This window comes from Nicotiana tabacum, chromosome 13 (assembly GCF_000715075.1).
Source record: "Nicotiana tabacum cultivar K326 chromosome 13, ASM71507v2, whole genome shotgun sequence".
In the NCBI taxonomy this organism is placed as follows: Eukaryota; Viridiplantae; Streptophyta; class Magnoliopsida; order Solanales; family Solanaceae; genus Nicotiana; species Nicotiana tabacum.
In genome coordinates this window covers 15,310,694-15,324,054 of record NC_134092.1, presented here as the reverse complement: position 1 = coordinate 15,324,054, position 13,361 = coordinate 15,310,694, and the positions used below count along the sequence as shown (strand labels likewise).

At 37.2% G+C, this 13,361-nt stretch overlaps 1 protein-coding gene and 2 pseudogenes across 1 annotated transcript; 2 read left to right on the top strand and 1 right to left on the bottom strand.

The window, feature by feature from the left end:
* The first annotated feature begins 2,560 nt into the window (after positions 1-2,560).
* Positions 2,561-4,946, top strand: LOC107808845 (pentatricopeptide repeat-containing protein At1g06143-like). Its single transcript, XM_016633409.2, has 2 exons — positions 2,561-4,442; positions 4,812-4,946. Exon 1 carries the CDS (start codon positions 2,647-2,649, stop codon positions 4,327-4,329), a length of 1,683 nt encoding a protein of 560 aa, XP_016488895.1. The 5' UTR covers positions 2,561-2,646; the 3' UTR covers positions 4,330-4,442; positions 4,812-4,946.
* Positions 4,947-4,968: 22 nt separating this feature from the next.
* Positions 4,969-7,837, bottom strand: LOC107808847 (peroxidase 17-like; annotated as a pseudogene).
* A 600-nt stretch (positions 7,838-8,437) lies between these two features.
* On the top strand, positions 8,438-12,152 carry LOC107808846 (CO(2)-response secreted protease-like; annotated as a pseudogene).
* The last annotated feature ends 1,209 nt before the right edge of the window (positions 12,153-13,361 follow it).

Here is a 13,361-nt window from a genome sequence, read left to right as displayed (position 1 = left end):
AGAGTTTTCAAACATTTCAAACTTAATTCACCAATTAAATGATAAAAATAATGATGAATTCAGGTAATTTAACCAATATTGAGTTAAGAACACTTACTCCGTTATTTTTCTATGAAAATCTCCCAAATATTGCCTCAATCCGAGCTCCAAATCGGTAAAAATGAAAAATGCGACGAAGTACCATTTTCAGAACTTAAACTCTCTGCCCAGTTATTTGCTCTACGCGATCGCGAACTTGTCACGCGATCGCGATGAAAATTTCTCCCATTGCCTAAATTAACCCCATGCGGTCGCGGACTTGTCCACGCGATCGCGAAGCTCAAACTCACAGGCCTATGCGATCGCGAACTCATCCACGCGATCGCGAAACACAAACGCGTGACCACCACTTCTGCTCCACTTACTCTACGCGAACACGACCTTCTTCACGCGTTCGCGAATAACAAACTCCCATAGCTATGCGATCGCGGCTCTCTTCACGCAATCGCGAAGAACAAAACCATCACTGCCTCAAACAAGCCTACGCGATCGCAAACAATGATCCCAAATTAGCTTACGCGATCTCGAATGAACTTATGCGATCGCGTATAAGGAAGCCAGAAGAAAAATACCAGCAACTATCAACTATCTCCCAAAGGCTAAAAATAATCTGTTAGCCGTCCGAACTCACCCGAGTCCCTCGGTATCTCAACCAAATACACCAACAAGTCCTATGACATCATACGAACTTAGTCGAAACCTTAAATCACATCAAACAACGCTAAAACCACGAATCATACTCCAATTCAAGTTTAATGAAACTTAAAATTTCCAACTTCTACATATCAAATCAAGTCCGATTGACCTCAAATTTTGCACACAAGTCATAAATGACATAATGGAGCTATAAAAACTTTCAAAATTGGATTCCGACCCTGATATCAAAAAGTCAACTCCCTGGTCAAACTTCCAAACTTAAATTCTTGTTTTAGCCATTTCAAGCCTAATTTAACTACGGACTTCCAAATAAAATTTCGAACATGCTCCTAAGTCCAAAATTATCATACGGAGCTGTTGGAATCATCAAAATTCTATTCTGGGGTCGTTTACACATAGGCCGACATCCAGCCAACCTTTCAACTTAAGTTTTAAACTTTGGAACTAAGTGTTCCAATCTATTCTAAAAACCTCACCGGACCCGAATTAACCACCCCGATCAGTCACATAATAATTATAAAGCATAAATTGAGGAGTAAATGGAGGAACGAGATTCTGAAAGTCAAAATGACATGTTGGGTCATTACAAAAATGGTGTAGTTAAATTTATACGTGGTTTCTAGACAGATAAATTAATTTGATCCTGAAGTAATAAAATAATCGAAAAATTATGCAATACTTAGCCTTAGGATGTAGACGAAATAATAGAAGCAACAGTTTCGGAAGCAGGGCACAACAACAACGAAATCAAAAAGTAAGAAGATAAGATTGTATTTGAGCTTTTGTATAGAATTGAGCGTAAATTTGACAAAAAAATCATCTCATTTACAATGATAACTGAGATCAATATTTATAGCTATGTATAGGGAAGGATGTCCTATTATCGTGCCCTTCTTTAATGTCAATTACGAGGGACATTGATGAAGATGTAACGGTGAACATAAATGCCAAATTTTCTGTAACGGGTAATTTCTCTTAATGTCATGGAATATTCTCTATTAAATGCCACCGGGCGAAGAGCATTTATCACATCTTTACGAGCGTTATTCTTTCCGGTGACAAACAGAACAGTTGCCTTCGGTCTTTGGCCATCCCCGTCTTGGGTTCCACGTGTCCCTTTTTTGGATAGCCACGTGTCATAACATATTTTACCCTATACAATATTTATGTAGCATTTTTATGTTGATTTAGTGTCTTAGTCTTACTTTGGCAGGTGATTAATTCGTTTTCAGTTCTAGTTTCTTAAATAAGGGTAAGATTATCTTTCAAATATGCATAAGTGACATTACAAAAGTTCACATGGAATATTTTTTAGTTCTTAGTCAAATATAATCTCAGGAATAAAATAACTTATTGAGATATTTCTTTACTGGAAAATATTGTTGCACAATAAAGAAATTTAGGGGTATACTATTAAAATAAAGAGTTACATTATTAAGATGGGAGTATAAAATATATAACCCGTTAAACTATCCTTAGAATATAAATGGATTTCTTGAAATTTAGAGGTGCTTGCACAAATGACATCAGGGTAATGACTTAAGAGTATTGAAAATTTATATATTTAATACTTAACTTACTTGAATTGAGGCATAATTATTACTCTTCAATTTATGTGTCTACATTAATATTTGGGGAGTTCATTTTTTATAATTTTTTAAATATTTTATAAGTATTTTGAAATATGAATTATTATAACTTTATGATTCTTTATACATAGTTTTCAAATATATTTATTTTATTTTAAAAAACTTGAAAATTTATGTTTAATTTTATGGCCAAATTAAGAACTTTAACCATTATACTCCGAATCTTATTTTAAAGATCAAATAGATATATTTATTCAAGACTAAAATTGAAACTTATATCCAGTTTGAGTGCGCAGTAAGAACACAAGTTCAGTTCTTGTACTTCTTATTCAAGCTTTTCATTTTCACAGCCTGGATATCAATGTCCGCAAAGAACAAAATCCTTTCTATAGTAAACCAACTGAAAATATGTACAAGTTCAAAGCAGCTGGAATCCCTTTACACTTTGATACTAAAATATGGCGCTGCAACTAAAGACTGTTTCTTGATGAACCAATGCATTGCCACATGTTCTACACTTAATAGCACAGATTTTGCATCCTTTGCATTTTCCCAAATGGAAAATCCCAATGTATTCGTTTACAACGCATTAATAAGAGCTTTTGTTAATTGTCACAGCCCACTTAATGCTTTAAAGTTGTATATAGACATGTTTAAAAAAACTCAAAATAGTCCAAATAGCTACACGTTTTCGTCAGTAATTAAGGGCTGCACGTTGATGTGTGCTTCAAGATTAGGGGAATGTGTTCATGTGCAGATTTTGAAATATGGTTTTGGATCCCATGTTTTTGTTCAAACTGGTTTAATTGATTTTTACTCTAATTTAGGTAGAGTTGATTTATCAAGATTAGTGTTTGATGAAATGCCTGAAAGAGATAATTTTGCTTGGGCTGCAATGGTTTCAGCTCATGCTAAGGCTGGTCAGTTGGGTGGTGCTAGAAGTTTGTTCGATGAAATGCCTGAAAAAATTACCCCTGCTTGGAATGCTATGATTAATGGGTATGCGAGAACCGGGGATATTGAGTCAGCTGAGTTGTTGTTCAGGGAAATGTCGAGGAAGGATTTGATATCGTGGACAACGATGATTAATTGTTACTCTCATAATGGGATATATGGACGAGCTATAGAGGTTTTCTGTGACATGAAGAGTAACTTGATCACTCCTGATGAAGTAACAATGACTAGTGTTATTTCTGCTTGTGCGCATCTTGGTGTCCTGGATCAAGGAAAGGAGATGCATCTTTATGTTATGCAAAAAGGTTTTGATCTTGGTGTGCATATCGGATCTGCATTAATTGACATGTATGCAAAATGCGGGAGCTTGGAGAGATCACTCTTGGTATTCTATAAATTGAGGGATAAAAACCTTTTTTGTTGGAACTCTGTTATTGATGGACTGGCTGTTCATGGTTATGCAGAAGAGGCATTAGCTATGTTTAGCAGGATGGAGAAAGAGAAGGTAATGCCGAATGGTGTTACCTTCGTCAGCGTTCTTACAGCCTGTACACATGCAGGGCTAGTTGAGGAGGGTCGGAAGAGGTTTCTAACTATGGCCGGGTACTATGGTATCATTCCTGAAATGGAGCACTATGGTTGCATGGTTGACCTATTGTGTAAAGCTGGTTTGCCAGAGGAAGCACTTGAGATTATTAGAAGCATGAGAATGGAGCCAAATGCTGTTGTTTGGGGTGCTTTACTTGGTGGGTGCAAGCTTCAGAAGAACTTGGAAATTGCTCAAGTTGCTGTTAAAAAGTTGAGTATTTTGGAGCCAAAGAATAGTGGCTATTACGCCCTCCTAGTGAACATGTATGCTGATGCAAATAGATGGAGTGAAGTAGCCAGGATCAGGGCAATCTTGAGAGGATTAGGAGTAGAAAAAGAATGTCCAGGTTCCAGTTGGATCGAAATAGAGAAAAAGATCCACCAGTTTGCTGCTTGTGATAATTATCACCACTCTTCACAGGAGATGTATTCCTTACTAGATGGATTAGATGGGCAACTTAAGCTGGCTGGACATGTTCAAGCGCTTGGATTTGTGTTCTAATGACATGGCAAAGCCATTGTTGACAGCATAGACTTCATATTCAAAGTGGCTAAATATTTTGTATTCTGTTGCGGTGAATTTAGATCTGGAACTGTACGTTCAAAGAGGCAAAGGTAATGCAAATTCATTCGAGTCACTAATCTTAAGCTATTTAAAATCATCGCAGCAACCGATACATGGACATTTCGTACATCTAAAGGTTCATAACTACAGTATTCAATTAAGTACAAATTCATTAAGAAGTTCACACTCTTGGTAATGTTTTTTTTTGTATGTTCGTTCTGTCTTTCTCTTTATTATTTGATGCTTTAGAAAAATGATAACACCAAAGTAAAATTGGATGATCAGGCTTTGAGATGAAAATGGAGAATTTTGGAAATTTCAGAAATCATCTAGGGCGAGGGGAAGTTTGAGATTAGGTTGCACTGTTTTGCCTTAGGTGGTTGGCCTTTAACCTTTTTTTCTTTATTTCTAATTTCTAGTACATCTGGAGCTGCACTTAATGCCAAGGCGGGAAGTTACTGTTTGAAGTAAAATCCGAGCTACCACAGAATATGGATTGTATCTAGACAACTCTGAGTTCAGAGTTTCTCCAGTTGAATCAGTGGCTCGGGCGATGAAAGTTCTCTCCTCTCCTTTTTAAGACTCTAACCGGTGGCTATTAGGCACTCTGCAGTTCCTCCTTATCTTCTCTCCTGGGCAGCCAGATTGCAGGTCACCCATTTTATCATCCCTTCAACAAAGGCCTTAAAGAATTCATCTTGGTTAGCGCTAAACCACCTTACATATTCTCTTGTTAGATGGTATTTAAAAAGTGTTTGATCTGAATTTAGAAATCCTCGTCCATTGACCAAGTCTTTGAAGTACTGGTTATCAAATACTTCAGGTGTTTCATCCAAGTCTCCTGTCACATTCCCATCTCCACCAAGTGGACAAAGCCTGTCTAGCTTTTTTCTAAATCTTTGTTCAGTAGCAGGGTGAAGCCGGCCTGAGCCAGACTGGTTATATAGGCGAAAAATGATGGAAAAGCACCTTCCGTTGCCAATGGAGCGAGAACCAGAAAGGGCTACAAGAGTTAAATCTGCTGAAGAGATCAATGAGGTAGCTTGCATTTGATCATGGACTTGGCATACTCTTGTCTGAGTCTTCTTGATTTGCTGTTAGGCTATCTAGCCTTCCCAATTTCACTTCCCAATTAGGACCTCCACTCTGAGTAAAAACGGAAGTAACAAAGAAACTCCTCTCAAGAAACTATAGCTAAATACATGTTTAATTTTTCTATGATGAAACCAGAAAAGATGAGAATAACAAGGAGCGTTTTCTATTATTATCTTCTTGCTAGATACGTTGCTTCATTATCTTATACAGCTTCTTAGTTTTGTTCGATTTACTCCTCAAATTATGATTTACTCTAAAAGGAAGAAGAAACGTGACTGTCATAATACATGAAAATGACCACCAATTTAGTCACATAGTGCAATAGTCAATTGTACAACAACAACATACCCGGTGTATTCCCATAGTGTAGGGTTTGGGGAGGGTAGTGTGTACGCAATAGTCAATTGTGTCTTCGCTTTTATAGTAAGCTTATTTTGAAATACTACTTGTTTATATTCTCGTTCTCCTTTTTTAGCTCTTTTGTTTTATTCTTCTCTCTCTCTCTCTCTCTTTTTTCCATTTTTGGTGGGAGAGAGCTACACAGAAGCAGAGGAATATCAGTAAGCAAAACAAAAACAAAAAAGGAAGAAGAAAAGAGTAGCATTTGGCTCTTTTCGGAAGAAAGAAGTGAGAAGGTGACAATGTATTTTTACCAGTACAACAGCATTTCTGACAGCCACGATTAGGAGGTCAGCGCAAGATACAACGCCAGGGAAGGCAATCTCCAAGGCTTCCTTGACCCATCTACAACTTCGTAATACCTGTGTGAATTTATATTAAAGCTAGTTTTTCTCCTAGTTTGGCGTGTTATTCATCAATAATGAAGCATCAATCCCTACTTTAACACCAAAAACAAGAACTCCCATATCAAAATAAGAAGAATCTGAAGTATCTATAGATTAAAAAAGAACTCATTTCTTGAGCTGCAAGCATAATTACATTGACAAACAATCATGGAACTGCAAACACATGACTGAGGCAGCACTTCAGGGTTCTCTTTCCATGGCTTTCCTCATAACATCCCGGACAATAAATTCGGCTTGTGGGGCACCCAAAGGTGTGGCCTAATGGTCAACGAAGTGGGCGGAGAACCATGAGGTCTCAGAATCAAATCCCAACGGAGACAAAAAACTGTAGGTGCTTTATGGGAATCTGCCCAAGCCTTGGTGGGCAGAGTTACCTGGTACTTGTTCTGGTGGGAGGTAGCAAGTACTCAATGGAATTCTCGACGTTCGTGCAAGCTGGCGCGGATACCACTGTCATAAATTTAAAAAAAATCGGCTTGTAGGCAAGTTTATGAGTAGAAAACTGACTGCAGAGCAGCAGGCATGGCTGCCATACCCAAACTAAGGTGGAGTAGAAGCCCAAATAAAGGTGGCATAAGTATAATCTAAGGACCCGTTTGGCCATAGATTTTGCCAAAATAAACTTGGATTTTATTTGGCAAACACATGTTTGGCCATAGATTTTGCCTATATTTTGGCCAAATCCCAAATCTCAAATTCCAAATCCCAAAACCAGCTCAATAGTTGGTTTTGGGCCAAAATATCACTATTATATTTTTTAAAAATTGCCTCAAACTTTTGTATTTTATAAAAGAGCCCACCATTTATTATTTTGTAATGATGTTGCTTCATCTTCTCGGTCATCTGATAGTGTATCATGTAGTTTATTATAAAATGATAATTTTGTATTAAATTTATTTATGTTCAGGACTATGGTTTGCGATAATATAATGAATGTTATTGATAATGGTACTGTTGGGTATTTGTGATAGTTTTTAGAACTTATGGGTATAAGTCATGTTTCATATTTTTCTAAACCAAACTTCACCCAAAATAGATGTCTAAACACATTTTCATCTTCAGACCAAACTTCACCCAAATTAAATTTTTCAGAATAAATTTGGGAATATATGGCCAAACGCTAACTAATTATAATGAAACCCATGAGATATATTGAAGATTTGAATAGAGCGGAATAGATATAGTAAGCTCATATGACTGATCTCAATTTATTCTCTAGAGGCATAGTTGAATATTGGTTAACCCTTTAGCAAAAAGCACAAAGAATGTATAAAGGTCTCCTTAACCTCAGATGGATTACACAGAGAACACTATTTTCTTTTCTTTTTTGTAGTTATTCTCTTGTCATGATCTGCCAGTGCCACACTTTCTTTTTTAATTATTATTATTCTCTTTCATGATCTGGCAATACATCTTACAATGATTCTTATAGTATTATAATAATCAATAGGCTAAGCTAAGCAAAGAGTGAACAAATGATGAATCTCTACCACTATGGTCAGATTCAACATTTGTTCACTGTCAAATCTTTTGAAAGCTTCCATTGTTAATGAGGAAACCCCTCAATTTTCTTTCTTCTTTTCATCCTTGTAAAGGAGTGATTATGCCATTCCTCACTTGCTGGAAGGTTACTGTGTAATCTCCTCTTGGTGTAAGTTTTGCGCAATCAATAAAATACAAAATCCATTTAAAAAAATAAAAATTAAAAAAAATCAATCATGTGATCATTAAAATTAGCCCACCACATTAGACTTGTGCAACTGATTTATGGAATGCTTGTTCAGCTAGCAATGCGTGCACGTAGGAGTACACTAAACAATAAGATCACAGAACAGATCAATCCTTTCCCCTATTTAAAGATTACTTTCTTTAACTGCACTTTCATGCACCCAAGGGTGTGGCCTAGTGGTCAATGAAGTGGGTGAGAATCATGAGGTCTCAGGTTCAAATCCCAGCGGAAGCAAATACTAGGTGATTTCTTTCCATCTATCCAAGCCTTGGTAGATAGAGTTACCTGGTACCTGTTGCTGGTGGGAGGTGGCAGGTATCCCGTGGAATTAGTCGAGGTGCGCGCAAGCTGGTCCGGACGCCACGGTTATCAAAAAAAAAAAAAAACTGCACTTTCATCAAGTTTTGGCATAAACATGAAAAGGGTTTCTTTAGTTTTCTGGGTTTGTCTCTTATTAGTTTATTTTCTAAGAGAATCCAAGGCAGTTTCTCAAGCAGAAGGCCATGGCAGTTACATTGTTTACATGGGTGCCGCTGGTTCATCCAATGATGTCGCTAGAGATGATCAAATTCAGCTTATGAGCTCCCTGACAACAAGGTAATTGGTTCTAATCTATAACCATGTTTAACATTCTGCACTATGATAAAGTTGTACTTGTATTGTTATCACTTGTCAGGAACTTGATTACAAGTCTACTAGTTCATTAGTTGTTAAAGCTTTACTTAATTAAATTAGTATAATAAACTTTTGCTGATGTATTTTGATTTGTCGCCAGATACTACTACGGTCACTATACCTTGTAACATTGAGTGCAAACTTAATTAGCAGAATATATGTTTTTTTTTGGAATTCTTTAACCATTTATATTATCATATATACAACACACCCACAGAAGCCAATGAGTTCACCTGAACACACTGACTGCTACTATTTGCATCTGTCCCGTATTAGAATTGTAATTCATGCAATCTATCTTTTAACATTGTATATATTGCATTAGGAGAAAGAATGCAGTGGTGCACAGCTACAAAAATAGTTTCTCAGGATTTGCAGCACGTTTATCAGATGCTGAAGCTCAGTCGATTGCTGAACAACCCGGAGTTGTCTCTGTTTTCCTTAATCCTGTATTTCAACTCCACACAACGCGGTCATGGGATTTCCTAAGGGATCAATATGATCTGGTACATGATTTTTCTTACAGTTCTGGTTCAAATTCAACTTCAAATGAAGCAGACACCATAATTGGCATTTTTGACACTGGTAGGAATCTAAATGCAAAGTCTTCTTACACTTTGTTTATTCTTATAACACTAGTAAACCATGTATCATGTATTATGTTTAGGAATATGGCCTGAATCAGAGCGTTTCAATGACAAGGGTATGGGTCCAGTCCCGTCCCGACGGAAAGGAACTTGCACCAAAGGTTATGATTTCAATTCTTCCAGCTGCAACAGGTAACGGTCTTTGTTGAGTTATATTTATCCAATAAGGGCTATGTAAAATTTCCGAAAGTGGATTACAGAGGTATTGGGCGACTTTCTTAAGGTTTTGGACGTGATGCTCAGATTTTCAGTCTGTCTGTCTCGAACATTTTCCTATTCAGCTTACTAAGTACCTTGCTAGGTGTATCAGTTTGATTAGAAGTTTTACTGTCTACATTCATGGACATGTATCAGGAAACTGATCGGCGCAAGGTTTTACGATGACGGAGGCTCTCCAACGCCTGTTACAGGGACACCTAGGGACCATGATGGGCATGGTACTCATGTTGCAGCCACGGCAGCAGGGAGTCCAGTGGCAGGTGCATCTTATTATGGGTTAGCAGCAGGAACAGCCAAGGGTGGGTCTCCAGGGTCCAGGATTGCAGTGTACCGTATATGCACACCTTATGGATGTAGTGGATCGGCTATTATGAAAGCATTTGATGATGCCCTTGCGGATGGGGTTGATATCATAAACTTATCAATTGGTCAACCAGCTGGAGCAGAGTTCGAGTTTTCAAGAAATCCTATTTCCATTGGAGCCTTCCATGCTGTAGAGAAGGGCATTCTTGTTGTCTCCTCTGCTGGAAATGATGGCCCTTTACGAGAAACTATTGTCAATGTTGTTCCTTGGATTTTCACAATTGCTGCTACAACTATCGACAGAAACATTGAGACACATATTCCCATGGGCAGGAACAAGCTGATTAAGGTATTTAAAAAGAAAAACACAGTTATTCTAACCACTAGCTATCTTTCAAGAACATCTTTCAATACCTTGTTGATTCTTGGGGTGGAGGTATTAGCTTTGTTAATCTCAGTAAATCTCCAGTTTATCCATTGCTGGCCAGTGAATCTGCCAACTTAACTATTTATGACGGGGTGGCAAGGTAATCGGAAGATTGAAATATATTAGTTCCCATTTCTAGGTCTCCCTTGGAAATAAAATTGTACATACCTGCAACTAACTTGGGGAAATTTCAGAGAATGTGAACCAGATTCACGCGACGAACACAAAGTCAAGGGTAAAATTGTTGTTTGTGAATATCACGTTGATGATTATTCAATCGAAGATAGGCTAAACGAAGTGAAGAACAAGGGTGGCATTGGATTTATATTAGTTATTCCTGATGATGAACTCGTAGTGGCACCCAAACTAGGATCCTTTCCAGGTGTGGTAATCACTCAAGGGGATGGCATAAAGATTCATTCGTACATCAACTCAACAAGTTACTCACTTTACTTCTCAATAAGCACTTGGTATTACATACTAACTGCACTTTCATATTTTCTCAAGGAACCCTGTGGCAACAATTCTACCAACTGTTAGTGTAGATAATCTCAAACCAGCTCCTGTTGTTGCTTTCTTCTCATCAAGAGGCCCTGCGTACAATACTCCAAACCTCTTAAAAGTAAGCTATCCATATTTTTTCCCATCAATTTGGACCACTGCTCGATTTGTGCCCCTCGTGCAGGACCATGCTAGTCTTCTTTCTAACTTTCAATTTTACTGAATATCTCCAAAGGGATATAGTAAGGACTCGTGATTGATACATACTTATGTTATAAAGCAGAAGTTATGATCCATGCCAGATTGCCTGTAGATTACATACTGAATGGTTTCTGACATGTACTTGCAGCCGGATATTGCAGCACCAGGGACCGCAATACTTGCAGCTTGGCCCGCAAATGACACAGAAGTGGCTCGGTCTGGCCAAGCACTGCCACTATTCAACATCCTCTCAGGGACTTCCTTGTCTTGTCCTCATGTTTCTGCAATTGCTGCAACACTGAAGTCTCAAAATCCCACCTGGAGTCCAAATCAGCTATAATGACCACAGGTAGGAACCTGATAATAGTTGAAGTATGTCAGTGCCACTACTGGCGGCTCTTGCAAAAGCAGTCTCATTCTCTTCTTCTTTTTTCCCTCTTTTCTTTTTAATAGCTTTTCAGGAAAGCAACTTGAAGAGTCAAATGTTAATCAATAGTGCATACGGAAAGTACCTTGCCACGCCATATGACTTTGGTGCAGGAGTAGCAACTATGTCTGGACCACTGAAACCAGGTTTGGTTTATGAGACCGAGATCACAGACTATCTGCAATTCCTCTGCTCTACAGGCTATAACATGTCAACAATAAAACTCATCTCTAAAACACTTCCAAACAATTTTTCATGCCCCACCAACTCAACTGCTGAATCAGTCTCCAATATGAACTACCCATCAATAGCCGTTTCTATATCCACAGAAGAAGAAACCAAACAAATTACCAGAACTCTAACTAACATTGGTGAAGAAGAAGAAGCAGTATATATAGCTATAATAACAGCACCAGATGCATTAAGAGTCCGAGTGACTCCGATAACATTGAAATTTACAAGTCGAGTGAAGAAACTGAGCTATCAATTAACTTTCAAAGCTACATCTTTAGAGACAGAACTTTTTGGATCAATTACATGGACCAATGGGAGGTACAAGGTTCGAAGTCCATTCGTTGTAACATAACCTTTTAAGATCAAATTGCTTGCAACTTTGTAAGCATCTGCTGCTTAACTAGTTTCAGAAAAGCGTGTATGCCAATGGATCCATTAAAAGTATATAAAATTTGTATATTTTTTTGTAAATAACATTCAAAAATGTGTGTATATATATGCCGTGTCATTCAAGCCGTTACCATAAAACATTGTTGTTACTATTGTTTGCTACTTGTTGCTTTATCTCCACTGTTCCTTGAGACGAGGGTCTATAGGAAATAACCTCTCTATCTCTATAAGGTAGGGTAAGGTCCGCGTACACACTATCCTCCGCAGACCCCACTTATGATATCTAAACACTGATTTTATATATATATATATATATATATATATATATATATATATATATATATATATATATATATATATATATATATTTTCCGGCTATTATTTTGAGAGCGATCATTTTCCATTCATTTTTTGGTCCGTACAATACTTGTTTTCTAGCAACAACTCGCAAAAATGCCACGATAAACAATACTATCTATTGATCCTATTTTTTTTTTGTTGTTGATTAATATGGAGACCTTTTAAGAGCTGCAATCACCAAAAAGTGAGAATTGTATGTCGATTATAAAGATGGGAAATATTTTCATAATGGCTGAAAAGCCAGTAAAACAGTCACAAAAATTTATGAATACAGTCACAATAAGTTTTATCCATCAATTTAAAATCCGTCAGAATTTATGGCCAAATTTTGGTGAACCATCAGGATTTGGGCATCAATTTGAAATCCTCATTATTTATCAAAATTTCACTACCTAATGCTAATCGAAAATCTACTTTTTGTAAAAAATTTCTTTAACGGGATCAGAATTTAAACGGACACACTAAAAGATTCTATTTGTGCAAATCTCCCGTTAAACAATAGAGAGAGTGCGTGCTTCAATTTGTATCAAATTCGTATCTCCCATTGGAGGTAAAATTTCAAAAATAGTCAGATTTACAAGTTGTAATTGAAAAATAGGCACAATTTCAAAAGTAATCGAATTTTAGCCACTTTTCATGTAAAGATAAATCTGAACGAAAACACTGTCCAAAATTCGGAAAATATTCCAGCATAATATACTGAAATTCCAGTATAATATACCGGTCCAGCATAATATGCTGGAAGTTCATACACATGTGTACCAATCTCCAGTATATTATGCTGGATCGGTCCGTCTTGCAGCAAAATGATGGCTATTTTTCAATAATTTTGCAAACGCTGACTATTTTTGAATTATAAGTCCGAAAACTGGCTAGCCCGTGCTATTTTTACAAGTTGGATGGTTCTTTAAATTGGGCCTTTGACCAGCCCAATCATTTTAAAACCCAGCCTAAA

Excerpts from the sequence above, each read along its gene's own strand:
- LOC107808845 (XM_016633409.2), top strand. The coding sequence starts at position 2,647 with ATGTCCGCAAAGAACAAAATCCTTTCTATAGTAAACCAACTGAAAATA.